General features: G+C 52.9%; 1 protein-coding gene across 1 annotated transcript in view; it reads left to right on the top strand.

Moving 5' to 3' along the window:
* Nucleotides 1-16,998, top strand: part of Efhd1 (EF-hand domain family member D1) — a 30,217-nt gene that overhangs the window by 6,248 nt on the left and 6,971 nt on the right. Inside the window, exons 2-3 of the mRNA XM_013157334.3 lie at nucleotides 7,985-8,132; nucleotides 13,188-13,322. Of these exons, the coding sequence (XP_013012788.3) occupies nucleotides 7,985-8,132; nucleotides 13,188-13,322 (283 nt within the window). The remainder of the gene's footprint in view (nucleotides 1-7,984; nucleotides 8,133-13,187; nucleotides 13,323-16,998) is intronic.

Below are 16,998 nucleotides of genomic sequence, written 5' to 3'. Positions count from 1 at the left end.
CTTTCCATGCCCATCCCTGTGCCTCTTTGTCTTTGGACATTGTTACTTGCTGTTTCCCCCTCCCTGACACCCTAATCCTTCACCCTGCTGACCCTGACCCCACGAGGGTCAGTGGTGGCCCCTCCTCGCCAGGAGGCCTTGGCTGCATTCACAGCACACGCCTGTGTCCTGCCTGTTTCGATGGCTCAGTGCCCCCGCCTACTGCCTGAAGGCCAGACCTTGACCTCGAGGTGAGATTGGACTGCAGGCGACCACAGCGGCCTCCTTGTGGCCAGCAGAACCTGTGGTGGAATGGTGCCTCGGTGGAGACAGGGTCCACTCTACTCTATCTGTGTCAGGTCTGACCTGGGACAGCAGCCCTCACCCCATCGGGTGGGATGGTGCTTGGCCTCTGCCCAAGGCTGCCACTGCCAGCTCACAGTGGTGAGGAGGGTGTTGTTGTGAGCCTCTGCGTGCACTGGCCTGGCCCTGCTGCCCTTTCCTGGTGCTGGAGCAGCCGAGGAACCCACATCCCTTAGCCCAGGCTGCCTCCCACAGCAAGGGGTTAGATGCCCCTCCCCCAGCACTGTGCACTGAACCCACATCATGACTGGGGTTAACTTGTGCCAAAAAATATCTGGCTACTGCCAGCTTCAGCTTTTTGCCCATGGGGATCTGGTGAAATCCGCTTGCCCTAGATTGGGCCAGCTTGGTTTTTGCCCCCTCCCTGAATGCCTGTCCCCTTCCCTAGAACAGATGACTCATCTGTTTATTACCTATTTATTTTGAGACAGGGTCTTACTATGTAGTCCAGGCTGGGCTGGTACTTTCATGGTGATCCTCCTGCCTCAGCTTCCCAGTGCTGGGATTACAGGTGTGTGCCAGCATGCCTGGCTTGAGATGAGTTCTTCATAGTGAGTGAGGCTAACCTGCTGACCTTCTCCTGTTGTCCCCACAGCCATCCCAGGCCCTGGGACAGAGTGGGCGCCTTGGCCTCTGTAGAGATTTCTGAACTTTTCAGGCTGCAGTGCGTGTGGTTGGTGGCCCCTCGGGCAGAGCCACAAGCCAGGCAGGCACGCGCCTGTAAGTGAGATGTGGAAAAAGGCAAGTGACCACCTTCTCAGGTTGTCCCCAAGATCAAGTGACCACTCAATAGGTGTGTAGTCCATGCCTTAATTAGGTCACCCTGTTCCAGCCCAGTACTTTGCCACTGCAGGCTACGGGGTTTCGGGTGGGGCAGGCAAGAGGAGGACACAGGAGTGGGTCCTGGTGACCAGGAAGGGTGGATGGGCTTCTTCTTTCTGCCTGGTCTCTTAGGGTCAGGCTGGTGGCTTCTTTGGCCACCGACTGCCCCTCTACCAGCACCTCCCTGCCCTTTTCTCTCCCTGACTTCCATGGCTTGGGAGTCACAGAGCGGTGGCAACATTGCCAGGGAGACCCAACCCTGTGAGGACAGCCGCCTCCTGAGGTGTTCGGGGCACCCGTCCCTTGAGATCATGGGGCCTTGACATTTGGCAGCAGCAGCACAGAGGAGGAACTGGGTGCCCAGGGAGCTCCTGTTCTGTCCCAGAGACACGCGGCACGGTGCTGAGTATGCCAGGGACTTGGGCCAGACTTTGACCCAGGAGCCACGCCCTGTGCCCTCACCTCCTTTGGGACCCTGCCTCCTGTCTCCGGTGTGTTGGCATTGCTGGGTCTCAGGCACCCCAGTAACCCTCTGCACCTGCTTGCTTCTGCAGAGAACCCCTAGCCTGCACCTTTGGGGGTCCCTGGGGCTGGCCTGGGTCCCCGGCAGCAGGGCTGGCATTGGGAGAACCTGCCTGCCCCTGAGAGCACCCTGCATGAAAGGTAGGGCATAGGCCTCTTTTTTTTTTTTTTTTTTTTTTTTTTTTGTCTTTTTCCTTTTCATCGGTACCAGGGATTGAACTCACGACTGCCTGCTTGCAGGGCAGGCGCTTATGCCACTGAGCTAAATCCCCAGCCCCTAGGCCTCTTTATTAGTTGTTGCTGTGAATCGAACTGCATCTCCAGCCCTTTCTCGGTTAGTTGTTAAGTGGCTGGACTGGCCTCTCCAAGCTCGGGCATTGCAGGTGTGCCTCCCATCTCTGGACAGGTCCTGGTAGGTGCAGGCACCAACAGCATGCGTTTCGGACCAGAGAGGTTTCAAAGCTGTTGGCTTGGAAGGCCAGGCAGCACACGGGAGGCCTGGAGGATGGAGGAGCCCTCAACCCTGACCCTGCTGGCCTCCTGCTTCTCCCTGGCTTCCAGATACAGCATACAGAAGGGTGAGGGGGCCTGTGGCTGCCTGCGAGGTGGCACCCCAACCTTGCCTGGTCTCCCGCAGTCTCAGAAACGTGGCCTCTTTGTCCTCGATTCGGTCCCTCTACCGCCTCCTCCTTTTTTTTTCCTCCTTTTTGGAGACAGGGTCTCACTATGCAGTTCTGGGGCCCTGCCGCGCTGTGTGAGCCAGTGTGCAGGGGTCCCCGGGGAGTCTCTGGTGGCAGAGGCCCCGTGGACAAAGGGCTGCCGCTGCTATTTCTCCATTCACACTGGGGCGGTTCTGGCTGCTGAGATGAAAACCTAGAAGGCCCAGAGGCACAGTGTGGGGAGCCAAAGAATAAGCGATTCACAGACTGGAAAGGGGTCTGAAACCGGTGGACACTGGAAACCAGTTCTCGTCTCTCGACGCTGTCCCCTTGGTAGCTGGCCTCTGGTGGGTGGGGAGGGGGTCACCACCTGGACGCTGCAGGCCGGCTGGGGCTTCCCAGGTGATGGGCATGCATAGCCACAGACCCAGCAGACAGGGACCTCGGCCTTCCTCCCCTTGTGCAGGGTGACTGCCTATATGAGCAGTGCTTATGTTTAAAGACATTTCTTGCTTTGGGCTGGGGATATAGCTTGAGATCAGCCTAAACTGCATAGTGAGAACCTGTCTCAAAAAGACCAAAAAGAAAAAAAAGAAATTTATTGCAAAACCATGAGAGGTTGAGATAGGCGGAGCACTGTGAGTTCAAGGCCAGCCTCGACTACATAGTGAGTTCAAGGCCAGCCTGAACTACACAGTGAGACCCTGTTTCAAAAGAAAACAAAAGAACAAAATATTATTATTGCAGTAAAAGATATTGCTGCTGGGCCTGGTGGCACATGCCTGAAATTCCACCACTCAGAAGGCGAGACAGGAAGATTGCTGAGAGCTCGAGACCAGCCTGGACCCCCTAAGCAAGTTCAGGGCCAGTGTGAGCTGCGTAGTGAGACGCATTGCCGTGAACTCCCTCGCATGCTCCCTGACTTTGAGCACACTCACCCCATTGTTCTTGCCACTTTCCGCAGCAGCTCTGGAGTCCTCTTCCATGGGTGTCTGTAGTTGCACTGTCCCAGCTGCCTTGATGTCCTGAATCCATTCAGAAAGTTGACCTTTTACTGTCACTCTGACTTTGGGGAAGAGCCGGAAGTCGCAGCATGCCAGATCCAGCAAGGAAGGTGGCTGGGCCTGCGCCGTGACGTGTGAGGAGACAGCTGCTCACACAGACCCTCGTGGGTCACTGGGAAGCCAAACCCAGCACTTGCCATGGTCTCATGGCCCTGGGCTGAGGGTAGAGGATGAGGTCCCCTTCCGGGCTCCTCCGCTCCTCCACAGCCGGGCTGGCTGTAGAGGCAGTGGGCTGAGCAAGACAAAAGTATGTGCTTGAATTTTAAGTATTGCTACAGTAGGAGACACATTACCGCGAGCCCCTCCAGCTACACTTGCGCTTTGAACACGCTACTCCATCCTTCTTGCTGCTCTTTGAAGCTGCTCTGGAGGTCTCTCCTGAGTGCCTTTAGGAGATGTGATCAGAAATATGGTGCTGGCCTCACCACCCAACAAAAAGCTCGGGCCCAGCCACCTTACTGGTCGGATCCAGCACTGTACAAATTCCATCTCTTCCCCAAAGTCAACGTGTTTGGGGTTTTTGGGGGGAGTTTTTTGTTTGTTTGTCTTTTTGAGACAGGATCTCACTTAGGCCCAGGCTGGTCTCAAACTCACAATGATCCTCCTGCCTCAGCCTTCTGAGTGTTGGGATTACAGGCATGCACCACCATGCCCACTTCCCAGGCCTTTTTGTTTTTGAGACAGTGTCTCATTAAGTTGTCTAGGCTAGGTGCAAACTTGCAGTCCCCTGCCTCAGTCTCCCAGAGTGCTGGGATTACAGGCAGGTGTCAGCTCACTTAGCGGCTCAGTCATCATTCCTGCCTTCCCTGCTGCCACAGAAAGCTTCAGATCTCTGAGAACCTCAGGCCAGCTCTGCCCATCCTGTGGGAACTGGCTTTGTCACCTGCTGCCATAAACAGGTCTTACTCTGCCAGCACTGAAGCTGCCTGAACTCATGCCTGGACCTGGCAAAACCCCCCATAAACTTTGGGGCATCACAGGACCATCCTGTACATCAAAAGTACTCGCCTGTGAGGCCCTGTGGTCGGAGGGGAGCCGCCCAGCAGCTGGGGCTGAGCCCAGGTGCAGCTGGGCACGGTGAACTCACTGGGCTTCACCACATGAAGTGGGTGATGCATGGACGGCCAATGTGTGCCTTCCTGCCTGCCCTGTGTGCCCGGGCCTCACGGGCGCTGGCTGCATGAAGCCCTGGTGTGGTCACTTTGTAGTCCTATGAGGCTCAAGAGGTGGCACTGGGCTGATGCTGCTAGTGGGGATGCAGGAGGCAGCCCTTCCTGGCCACCTGGTTCTGACTCCCTGCTCCCTTGCTCTGGTGGCTTCAGAGCTTCATGGTACTGAGGTGTGATCCCAGGGCCGTGGTGCTGAGCTAGGTCTCCCTCTCCGGCCTTTTCTTTTCTTTCTTTTTCCTTTCTTCATTTCTTCATTTATTTTTTCTTGTTTGACACAGGGTCTCACTGAGTCCTTCAGGAGCCCAGGGTGGGATGTAGCTTGTAGTCCTCCTGCCTCAGACGCCTGAGTGCTGGGATCACAGGCCTGTACCACCACGCCCGGCTGCTACCCAGGCTTTATTCCTGCACCAACTTGGCGGCCCCAGCGGAGTCCAAGTCAGCCTTGCTCGGGCCCTTTCTCCAGCCTGGCTTTGCTGACCTGGGGTGGCTTTTTGCTCCCAGACAAATGCTTTGCTAGAAGCTAGTATTCTGTTGACCCATCACTCAGAGCTTGTTGAAGTCTGGTGACCTCTGTGTCCTTTTTGTTTGGCCTAGGCAGTGGTTTGGGCTTGAGGGCCTAAAAGAAAGATTTTCCAAAGCTGGGCATGGTAGCACAGGCTTGTGATCCCAGTACTCTGGGAGGCTGAAGCAGGAAGATTCCAAGTTTGAGCCAGACCTGGGGGACTTAGAAGTGCTGGGGGTGTAGCTTCATGTCACACATGCACCACTCAGGTCTTCCGGATCAGACCCCCCAAGCAGAGCCCCAGTGACTCCACCTAGAGGGAACTCTGCCTGGTTGTCCTCTCCTGTTGGTGGCAAAGGGTGCGGTTCCTGATTCAGGTGAGCTGGGAAGTGGTTCCTTCTTTTTGTCCTGCTGAGGACAAAGCCCTGCTTGAAGGCCCCGACCTTTGCCCCTCTCTGCACCCAGGCCTCCAGCCCCTCGGCCCTGCCCATTCTCCCACAGTCCATGTCTTGGCCGCAGTGCCCTACATACCCCATCGCAGGCCAAAGGCATTCGCCTGGAGCCTACCAGGAGGGGGCCTAGGTTGACATTTAACTGGGCTGCCCTGTTTTGTTTGTTTGTGCTTCACCTGGGATGGAAAGCCCCAGCCTGGTGCATGCTGGCAAATGCTCTGTTCCCAGCCACCTCTGTTCCGTCGCCTCCTCAAATACTGCTCACCTTCTCCAAGTGTTTCTGGGTTTCCTCCCCGCCTCCCCACCTCTTCCTCCTCTCCTCTTTTTTAATTTTTTTTTTTTTTTTTTTTTTTTTTTTTAGAGAGGGTCCCGCTATGCAAGTCAGGCTAGACTTGAGCTCACTTTATAGCCCAGGCTGGTCTCAAACTCACAATGATCCTCCCGCCTCAGCCTCCTGACAGCTGGGGTGACAGGCATGGGCCACCACTCCAGGCTGGAGTGTTTCTTTGGCACACTCCACTGCCAGGTTGCACTTTGTCCAGTGGAAAACCCCAGCTTCAGAGGGCTGTGCAGCCAGGTGAGCTGGCGTGGGAAACCCCAGAAAGTTCCATCCCATGGACCCCTGTATGCTGTGACTCAAGCCCTGTAACAGAGCCCATCCTCCCTGCCCGTCTGTCAGTGCTTGCTTGACTTTCCAGGCCTGGTCTGGCCCCAATTTTGCCAGAAAGCTCTGCTCCTGTTTCACTACCTCCAGTGTCTGTCACATCCATGTCCAGGGCCCAGTGGTGGCTGCCATCTTGGCCTCTGGCCTTGCATGACGTTGTGGGCTCCCCCTGACCAGCCTGACCTCCCGGTGCTGCAGGTCGGTGTGGAGTGGAGCCCAAAGTCACAGGGCAGGACAGTGGCCCCTTTCATTTAGCATTAGGGACTCCATGGGCATGGTGGTGCTTACCTGTAACTCTAGCATTGTGAGGCTGAGGCAGGAGGATCACTATGAATTTGAGGCCAGCCGGGGCTACATGGCAAATTCAAAGCCAGCCTGAACTCTGTAGCTGTGACACCTATCACAACCAAACCAAACCAAACCAAAACAAAATAAAAGCCTGGAATTAAAGACTCTCCATCCTTTATATCATGACTATTTTGGCCACCGCCTGGACCCATTATGGTATCCAAGGTCCCCAAAGGTGTGTCGACTCTCAACCGCTGTGCTTGAGAAGTTGGTTCAGGGGTCTCAGACTCAGGACTTTCCACTTGTTTGTTTGTTTGTTTGTCTTAAGACAGGGTCATGCTCTGTAGTCCAGCCTGGCCTTAAAATTCATTATGTAGCCCAGGTTAGCCTTGACAGGCTCCTGCCTCAGCTTCCTGAGTGCTAGCATGCCAGGCATGTTCTGCCCAAACTACACATTGAGATCCTGTCAAAATTTTTAAATGCAAAGAGCATATGCTGGGGTGAGGGGCCTGCACTCCACTCCCCCTCTCCCCCGCCATGTGGCTCTCCAGACGGCCAACTGGGAACACTCCACTCTGGAAGTCCCTGCCCTGAGGTCTTTTGGGTCAGTACCGAATGTGGGTGGCTGTGTCTTGTGCTTAGCACCTTGTACTCTGTTTTACCCTTGGACTTCAGAACTGGCTCCCCGAGATCTTTTGGGCCTCGGTTCTGCTGTGACAGATCTGCTCTTGCGGATGCCACTGCCAGCATCACTTCCACCCTGGCCGGTCCCAGGTTGTGCAGCATCTGCTCTAGACCTACCACAAGGGCTTAAGGAAGCAAACGAGCCCCGAGGCCCAGCAGCACCCTCCTTGGGTCTACATCGAGAGAACAGACACGGGGTGTCCAGACTTGTGTTCCGTGGGCCGGGGATGCTGCTGAGGGAAGACGCTCACCTTGCATGTGCCAGGCTGTGGGTTGGAGCTCCAGCACCGCCCAAACCAAACAAAGCAAATGCTTGCCTGCTTGTGCTCAGAGTAGCGCAGATTCTGAAAGCCAAAAGGTGGAAACAGCCCTTCACAGATGGATCTGTGCCCCCAGAGAATGATTGTATTTGGGCAACAGAAAGGAGGAGAGCAGCTTGGTATGTGAGTGACCCTTAAAAACATTACGTGAAATGAACTAAGGCAGACAGCAAAAACAGTATTGTCACCCACATTGTGTTCCTGGTTAGAGTTCCCTTCTGTTTAACTGAGGGCTGGGATAATTCTCCATTGTATAGATGTGTGTGTTCTCATTTTTTGTGGCTATTGCTTGTTGGAGACAGGGTTTCCCTATGTCTTTCAGCCTGGCCTTGAACTCACTATGTAGCCCAGGTTGACGTCCCACTCAGTGACCCTCCTTTCTCAGCCTCCTCAGTGCTGGGATTGCAGACCTGAAGCACCTTGAGGCCAAAGAACTCACAGGCTGGGAGAGGAGCAGGTGTCTCTTGCTCCTGCCCATGCCTGCCTTGCCCTGCAGGTACGATGCTGGACGTGATGGTTTCATCGACCTCATGGAGCTGAAGCTGATGATGGAGAAGCTGGGCGCCCCCCAGACACACCTGGGCCTGAAGAGCATGATCAAGGAGGTGGACGAGGACTTCGATGGCAAGCTCAGTTTTCGGGAGGTACAGTGCCCTGCAGACCTGAGGCCGGGGTGGCTCAGGCAGGGAGGACCTGGGGGTACACTGGGGTGGCCGTTTGAGGGCACTAGTTATATATTTAGCCTAAAATCCTGCTTTAGAAACAATGTTAAAGAAGCTGGGGGAGCCAGGTGTGGTGGTGCATACCTGCAATCCCCGCACTCAGGTGGCTGAGGCTGGTGAATTTTTGTCTGTTTGAGCTCAGTCTGGGCTAGGTAGCGAAACCTTGTCTCCAAAAACAAAACAAAACAAATAAAACAAAATAAGGGGGGGGATCAAAGAAGCTGGACACCTACCTCCATTGGCAGAGCAATCACTCAGTGTGCCCGAGGCCCTGGGTTTCGTCCCAGCAGTCGCCTCTCCCCATTGGAGGGAAGCGAACTCCCATGCAGCCTGGAAAGCAGCCTGCAAACCAGCACTGGTAGCAGAACCTCATTTGGGGAAATGGTAAGAAATCTAGAGCTGTGTTCACCAAAATAGTACTAGTGGATCTTTATGGGCACAGAGTTTCAGTGGGTTTATGGTAATTGTTTCATTATGACAGAACAGAACAAGTGTGGTGGCGCTCGCCTGGAATCCCAGCACTGGGGAGGCTGAGGCAGGAAGATCACTGCAAGTTTGAGGCCAGCCTGGGATACAAAGTGAGCTCAAGGCCAGCTCGGACTGCATAGTGAGATCCTGTCTCTAAAAAGACAAAACACAACAAAAATAATAATGAATTAAATTAAATGGGCTGTTACTAGCCCCCCTCCCCGGACTCTCTGTGATCCTTCCTGTGGCACATCCCTGCCAAGAAGAGTCCTTGCTGGAAGCCAAGCCTGCCAACACCTCTATCTCGATTTCCTTCCTCCAGCGTGGTGGGGAAATGCATGTCCTCCGTTCAGGACACTGCTCGTGGGGTTTTGTAGAGCAGCTGAGGGGATGAAAGCTGCGGGCCTCTGGCAGTCCCACTGCGCATGATGTCCTGGGTGATGGGGCCGCAGCTGGAGCCCTGGCCACACGAGGTCAGTCGGGGTCTCTGCTCTGGGAGTTTGCAGCCAGGCTGAAGCACTGAGAGCTAGCACCAGTGCCTGCTGCTGCCACCATGGCAGGGGCATCACACCCAGGCCTGAGAGCATTGCTACATCCAGGGCTTTTTTTTTTTTTTTTTTTTTTTGTAGTCCTGGGGATTGAACCCAGGGTCTTTGTACTAAGCAATGCCCCAGCTCTTTAAACATTTTTTATTTTGAATCAAGGTCTTGCTGTGTTTCCTAGGCTAGGCTCACATTTGTGATCTTCCTGCCTCTGCCTCCCAGAGTACTGGAAGCCCTGGGGATCTGGTGAAACCCTTCTTTTATGATAAATATCTTTGGGGGTTTTTTTGAGACAGGATCTCACTATGCAGTTGAAGCTGGCCTGGCCTTGAACTCACTTATGTAGCCCAGGCTGGCCTCCTGCCTGGGCTACATAAGCCAGGTTGATCCTCCTGCCTCAGCCTCCCGAGATTAGAGGTGTGCACCACCACCTCTGGTGATAAATATCTTCTTTTTGCTTAAGCCATGGTTGACTTCTGTCGCTTACAATCTAAGGGATCTGGGGGTGGGGGTGGGGGGAGTGCTTGCACCTGCAGCCAGAACCTTGAAGTTAAGAATCTGTTCCATCTAGCAGAGGCCAAAAGTGTGAGTGAGCTTTCTTAGTGGCATCCCTGTCTCTTTGTCGTCCTTTCTCCTCTGCCCCACCCAATCACAGCTGGGTCATTTCCCAGTCACTTCCAGCATGCTGGTCCCTGAGGACTGACCAGCCAGCCTGCTGGGGTGCAGCAAGAGAGAGCTGTGACCCAGGGCATGAGTGACAGTGGTGAAGCCTCAGGAAGGAGAGTGTTGGAACTGGACTTTCTTTCCTCCTGAGACAGGCTGGGCTTGCGGGACCTAGGGTGCTTTGATGACCTACTGAGCTGGCAGAGCTGAGTCCACTGCCCAGATCTGCCCCAGGCTCAAAGGAAAAGGCGGGGGTGTGTGTGTGCGCGCGTGGATTCTCGATGTTTCCAGTGGGAACATCTGTTGTGGGCCTAAGCACCATCACTTTTGCTTTATTCTGTTATTATTAAGTTATTTTGGGGATGCTTTCTTTGAAACAGGGTCCTGCTAGGTAGCCCAGACTGGCCTCAAACTTGTGGCAGGCCTCCTGCCTAGGTCTCCTGAGTCCTGGGATTACAGTTGTGCACCACCACAGCCATTTGAGATGGTGTGATCTACAGAGAAAAGTTGGTGTGGTTTGTGGTCCTGGCCCCCGAAGAGCTGGATGGTGAGCAGACCCTGCACAGGGAAGATGGTGGTGGCAGAAGAGAGCTAAGCTCTGGAGGCCCCCGCCGACCTCAGGGCTCCTCCATGCTGAGCCCTTTTTTCCTCGGGACTGGGACAAGCACCAGGGTGCTGTGGCTGCGGCTGAAGCTGCCAGGCTCTCCTGGCCCTGGCGCAGCTCCCGGTACAGCTCCTCCCCACAGCTGGGCTTTGCTGGCCCCTAGTGAGCAGGTCGGAAGCTGCAGCCACCACCTGGGCTGGCCGCTTGGCCCTGTGGGTGCATCTGGGTCCTTAATCTCTGGCTGGGCCTTGAATGAACAGTGTCCAGGCCAAGTGCTGAGAACCTCAGATCCAGTGGGGCAGAGGTTTCTCAGAGAGGTGTTTGGGGCTGGGAGGTGCAGGGAGTGAGAGGCACCTAGGCTGGGATGGGTGGGACAACTTGTCCCAGGATGCCGCTGGGAATTTGGGGACAGTGATCATGAAGAGGGATCCTGAACCTGGAATTCCTCCTCCCAAGCCCGTATTTGAAGTTGCCCCTAAAAATCCTAGAAAGGCTGTTTTCAGTGATTTGGAATCCATTGGTTTATGTTCTTTCCAAATGGAAGTTGCATAGTAGTTGTTTGACAAGTAAATTCGTAAGAAAATGTTAAAGAAAAAAGTGAGAAAGCTGGGTTGGGTGTAGTGGCAAATGGCTATAATCCTAATACTCAGGAGGCTGAGGCAGGAGGATTGCTGTGAGTTCCAAGCCAGTCTGAGCAATGAGGTGAGGTCAAGACCAGCCTGATCTGCATAGTGAAACCCCATTTTTAAAAAAAAGAAAGAAAGAAAGAACAGAACAGAAAAGAAAAGAGGCCAGCCACCGTGCCTGCCTGGCTAAGCTTGAGGTACTGAGTTCAATTCCAGTACCAAAAAAACCAAAATTTAAAAAGTTGAGAAAGCTGTAAAATTGCCTTTTTGATACGTTGTCTTTAAAAAAGACAAGAAACAATGCCTTAGGATAGAAGATCAGGAAAAGAGGTGACCCACTGCTTCTGTTTGGCCAGTTTATTCATTTAGAATTTATTCTGTACAGGCCTTGGTACAAGTTGCCTCAAAGATTAATTCAGGCCGTGTCTGAGTCTGCAGGAAGGGGGTGGATTATTTAATGAATGACGTGGGGGTTACTGAGTAACCATTGGGGAGAAAATAAGTGTGAGGGCGACCTCATATGACAGCAGAATAAAGTCAGAGGTTCAATATTTGATGTTTGAAAAAGAAAAAAAGCCATAAAAGTAGTAGACACAAACAAAGGTGAGTGTTTATGTGACTTGGTGGCCAGAAAGATTTTTTCTAAACATAGTTCTGGAGAGAAAAACAGAAGATTTGATAGCATTCATGTCAAAGGTCTGAAAGTCAAAACACTCCCTAAAGCACAGGTAAGTGGCAAATGGCAGAGCTCAGGTATTTGAAACCTAGCAGGTGCTCAGGGCCTCTCTGCAGACAGTGATAAAAGTGGGGACCTGATGTGGATGTGGGGTGCACCAGGAAAGTAAAGTAGGCATGAGCGGGGCGTGGTGGCGCACGCCTGTAATCCTAGCGCTTGGGAAGCTGAGGCAGGAGGATCACTGAGTGTGAGGCCAGCCTGAGCTACTATCTATCTATTTATTTTTGAGACAGGGTCTTGCTATGTAAGTTTGGCCTTAGACTCACTACAAGGCCAGGCTGACCTCGAATTCACGTCAGTCCTCCTGCCTCAGCCTCCTGAGTGCTGGGATTACAGGTGTGTGCCACCACGCCTGGGCTACATGGACGATTCAAAGCCAACCTGAACCACATAGTGAGACCCTGTCTCAAAATAGAAAGAAAGAAAGAGGTAAAAAAAAAAAAACTCTTCGAAAATAGTAAATTCTGTTTACAAATATTATTAATACATGTAGGCCTATTTGGTTTTTCTTTCATGGCTATGAAGTGGGGTATTGTTAACTTTTTTTTTCGTTTTCTTTTCTTCCTTCCCTTTTTTTTTTTGCCAACTTTCTTATTTTCATTAGATGATGCTCAAAGTATTGTGTGAATTTCTGAAGGACAGATTCCCAACAGTTGAGTGGATTGTTGAACCAGGAAACAGTTTTCTGTTCTGTTCTGTCTTCTTTTCTTCTGTTCCTATTCCTGTTCTGTTCTATCCTAATTGATTTATTTTGGGGGCTGGAGATTGAACCCACACCAAGTATACCCCTTCCCACTAAGCCAGACCCTAGGCCCTAGTGCCTTATTCTTGGTAAATGTTTCCAAAGTACTCAAAAGTTTGAATCGCACGTGCTCTCTCTCTCTCTCTCTCTCTCTCTCTCTCTCTCTCTCTCTGTCTCTCTCTCTCTCCCTCCGTCCCTCTCTTCCTTCCTTCCTTCCTTCCTGGGTGCTGAGGAGAGAATCCAGACCTGTCAAGTGTTGAGCCCCTTGCCAGGCATAGTGACACAGGCCCGTCATCTAAGCACTTGGGAGGCTGAGGCAGGAAGATTGCTGCGAGTTTGAGGCTCCCTGAGCTACATAGTGGCCAATCTGAACGCTGTAGTGAGACTGTTTCTCAAAAAGTAAAGAGCAGATACTGCGCTCCACCCGCCCTCTTGTCTTGTTTTGGGCATCCTCACAGGGGACAGATACTACTCGCATGTGCATAGAAACGCCGTTTCCAAACATTTGGCCCAAGGACGCTGGCCTGGCAGGGGACATGGGGTCCCAGTCCTGGGCGTGGGGGACAGGATGTAACCCTGGACTCCCTCCTCCACAGTTCCTGCTCATCTTCCACAAGGCGGCAGCCGGGAAACTGCAGGAAGACAGCGGGCTGCTGGCACTGGCGCAGCTCTCCGAGATCAATGTGGCCCTGGAGGGCGTCAGAGGTGCCAAGGACTTCTTTGAGGCTAAGGTAGGTGCCCCTTTCTTTCCTGCGGGGCTGCTGCTCCCCACACCTGCTGAGGGGCAGCATCTGTGTCAGGACTGTCACCTGCTTGCCATGGGGAATCTGTGCATCCTCTATAAGGTGGGGAGATGGGAGCAGCCTGGACCCTTGGCAAAGGAAGCGCAGAACAGAAAGGCTGGACGGGCTGCGAACTCTCCTGGCTTGCGGCTCAGGCAGGTGTGCAGGACAGCACCCCAGGGCTCTTGCCATCCAGACCTCATGAAGGATCCCTTTCCAAACCAGGCAAGGTGCCACATGCCTGTGATTCCAGCACTTAGGAGGCTGAGGCAGGAAGGTTGTAAGTTTGAGCCCAGTGTGGGCAATTTAGCCACTTAATGAGGTCCTGTCTCAAAATTTAAATGTATAAAAAAGGACTGGGGCTGTAGCTCAGTGCAAAAGTCCTGAGTTCAAGGGCCAGGAATTTAGCTAAGTGGCATAAGTGCCTGCCTGGCAAATACAAGGTTGTGAGTTCTATCCCCAGTACCAAAAAAAAAAAAAATCTTTTACCCTCCATCTGGTTGACTTGCTTCAATACTCTTTTAGTTTTTTGAGACAGGGTCTCACTCTGTAGCCCAAGCTGGCCTCAAATTCACAGCGACCCTCCTGCCTCAGCCTCCCGAGTGCTGGGACTACAAGTGTGCACCACCTTTCCTGGGTATCTTTGCATTTTAAATATCTCTGTTGTAAATGAGAGGTTCACAGACCCACAGGAGAATATGGGAAGGCTGACCTGGCGCTGGTGTCTGCACAACAGGCAGGAATTGGCACTGGGAAGGGATCTGCTGAGCGAAGCCCCAAGGCCTTCTGGGGGCTTCCATTTGTCCCACAATTCATGTAGTGGAGCGACCTCAGTCCTTTCTGCAGGGAAGAGAGTGGGAGAAGCCTCCCTGGGCCCCGCCCAGCCCAGCAGGTGCAATGGGAGGACCTGTGTGCAACCAGGCTGACCATGTACCCTGTCTCTGCCGCTTACGGTCTTGCAGCTCTGAGCTGCACAAAAAGAGCAGAGCTCTAAACCCAGCGTGGTGGCACATGCCTGTAACCCCAGAACTTAGGAAGCTGAGGCAAGAAGATCTGCAAGACCAACCTGAACTGTATAATGCGACTCCATCTCAGCTAACTAACTAACTAACTAACTAACTAACTAACAACTAACTAACCAACACGAGTATAGAGAGCCCTTCCCGGTCCTCATTGCAAAAGATCCATAGTCCCAAAAGAAAATTATTGGAATTCTGGGAAGTTAATTCCGGTCTACCACTTCTCAACCCAAGGTGAAAATAAAGACACTGAGACATGTGTACAGTTATGGGGAGCGAAGGGTCCTCAGTCCAGCCCAGATGGTGTTCACCAGAACAAAACTCACAACCACGGCCCAACTCGAGTTTTGTTAATTCTCCATGAGGGCAGTGGCTTGGGGATGAGAGACAGTGAGAGTGGTGGAAAATACATGACTGCCCTGAGCTGAGCTAGATAGGAGGTCTGAGGTCACCTCGGTGATATGCAGAGGAATGGACCTGCAGAGAGAGTGACCTGCATGACACAGCTGAGGTGACTATCTAAGGTAGAGCAGTCGGTGCTTCAGGTCTGATGCTCAGTCCTGTATGCCTTGGGAAGTCACAGCCTCTATCCTGAGGCTCAGTCCCAGCTGACAGCGTGGAGCATGGCTCTCCATCTCGCCCAACTCAACCATGTATTTGGGAGTCACAGGGCAGGGAACCAGCAACTGTCACTCTGCTTCAGAGATGACACATCAGCTCCTCAGCCAGTTCAATCTGCATTGCTTAAAACCAATCGAAAGGGAAAGAAATGGCTCTGTGTGTGTCAGCACATGGAGCCGGGGCCAGGTTTATCCACAACAGAGAGAGTTGCTCTTCTTTTAGGGAAAGCTGTCTGGAGGCCCCACAGGAGCGCTTTGAGCACTAAGTGAGGCGCATGTGTAGTTGAACAAATGTGTCCCAGAGCTTCTGTAACTCTCTGCCACCCCTGGCAGGAGCCAGTCCAGGGGCAGTGACAGCTTCTCCCAGAGCTTCCCAGACACCAGGTGTCCTCAGTGGTCCATCCTGGTCCCTCAGACCTCTCTGGGTGGGACTCTGCCATGGTGTTTAGAGACAGATTCTGTCCCCTTGGTGCCACCCTGGAAAGCTGAGCACCTAGAGCTCCCATGGGTAGTGTTGGGGACAGGCCAGCCACACTGTACCTCTAGCACCCATGTCCGGTGTCTGATTCTCCCATCGATCCCCAATTCTGCCACTGCAGAGCCAGCACCCATCCCGCTCCTTGCAGCTGCTTTGCATGGCTATGGTATGGGGAGCATTGTAGGACAGTGAGGACCACACACTTGGTCTAGGTCCCCACCTCTGTCCTGTTTGCAGGTCCCATGGGCACCCCTGGGAAGGTCCCAGGGCCGAGGGACCACCCCTCAGCTGCTCCTCCTGGCCACTCGGGTGGGGACAGGCCACTCGTTCCCGTGCCCCTCTGAGCCATGTCATATGCAGGTGGCATGGGGATTGGTCTGTTCAGGCCCTTGTGGCCCCCGAGTGCCTTTCTGTAGAGCAGCTTGGGTTTTAGCTTCTGGAGGCCTCAGGCAAATGCATATTGATCCTGGACCAGGCTTTCATAAGCAGAAAGGAGGTAAGAAAGGAAAATTCAGCCTGCAAAACCTCTATGTTCAGAGAATCGAGCTCATGGTGGCTCCTCTGCACATCTGCACACTCTGTAATCATCAAAGAATGGCAACATCACCTGGGCTAAGGCAGGAGGATCGCAAGTTTAAGCGCAGCTTGAGCAATTCAGTGATTTAGGGAGTCTGTCCCAAAATAAAAAATAAAAAGGGCTGGGGAAAGAGTTCAGTGTGAAGGCCCTGGGCTCAGTCCCTGCTACAAAAGCCAAGATGCAGCTGTATGCATGTGTACGCAGATGTTCAAAATAAAGTAAGAAAAAATTTTTAAAAAGGAACAGCAACAAATCAACAGAAAGCCAAGCATGATGGCGCATACCTTTAATCCCAGAACTCAGGAGGCCGAGGCTGGAGGATCACAGATTTGAGGCCATTTGAACTAGAGAGTGAGACCCTATCTCAAAAAATGAAAAACAAATAAAAAATTAAGCAAAGCAATATAGGAGACAGCTGACTGTAAGTACTAAATACAACCTTGCTACTCCTACAAAAGTTACTAGTCGTCATACCAGGGGTTTATTTTATATAGCTGTGATGTTTTATAATGAGTGTGCATTATTTTTACAAGCAGCGAAAAGATGAAAAGCGTAACAATACATTTTCCCGACCTGCTCTCCTAGACTCGAAGGTCAGGCAGGCTGCTCTGTAATTACAGTGTCGGGGTTAATGACCCTCGGCAGTCTTCCACATGAATGACGAGCTGGGGCCTGGTGAACCTGGGAGAGGCCCCATCAGGGAGCCGCAGGGTGACAGCTGTTCCCAGATGAGTGGGACGCAGCTTGTAATCATGCCAGGGAAGGCGTTCAGGGCGTGAGAACTGGAGCCAGGGCCCTGAGGCAGGGTGGTGTGGGAGCCCTGATGGCTGCTACTCAGAAGCCCAGGGGAAAGAAGGAAGGGCGAGTTCAAAGCCAGCCGATGCACTGTGAGTCTCTGTCTCACTGCTGCATCCCCTTGAATTCTTGGGCT

Source organism: Cavia porcellus, unplaced genomic scaffold (assembly GCF_034190915.1).
Source record: "Cavia porcellus strain 051 isolate PalLab524CR breed Dunkin Hartley unplaced genomic scaffold, mCavPor4.1 scaffold_26, whole genome shotgun sequence".
Taxonomy (NCBI): Eukaryota; Metazoa; Chordata; class Mammalia; order Rodentia; family Caviidae; genus Cavia; species Cavia porcellus.
Note: the sequence above shows the minus strand (reverse complement) of the source record. Positions and strands in the feature narration are given on the sequence as shown.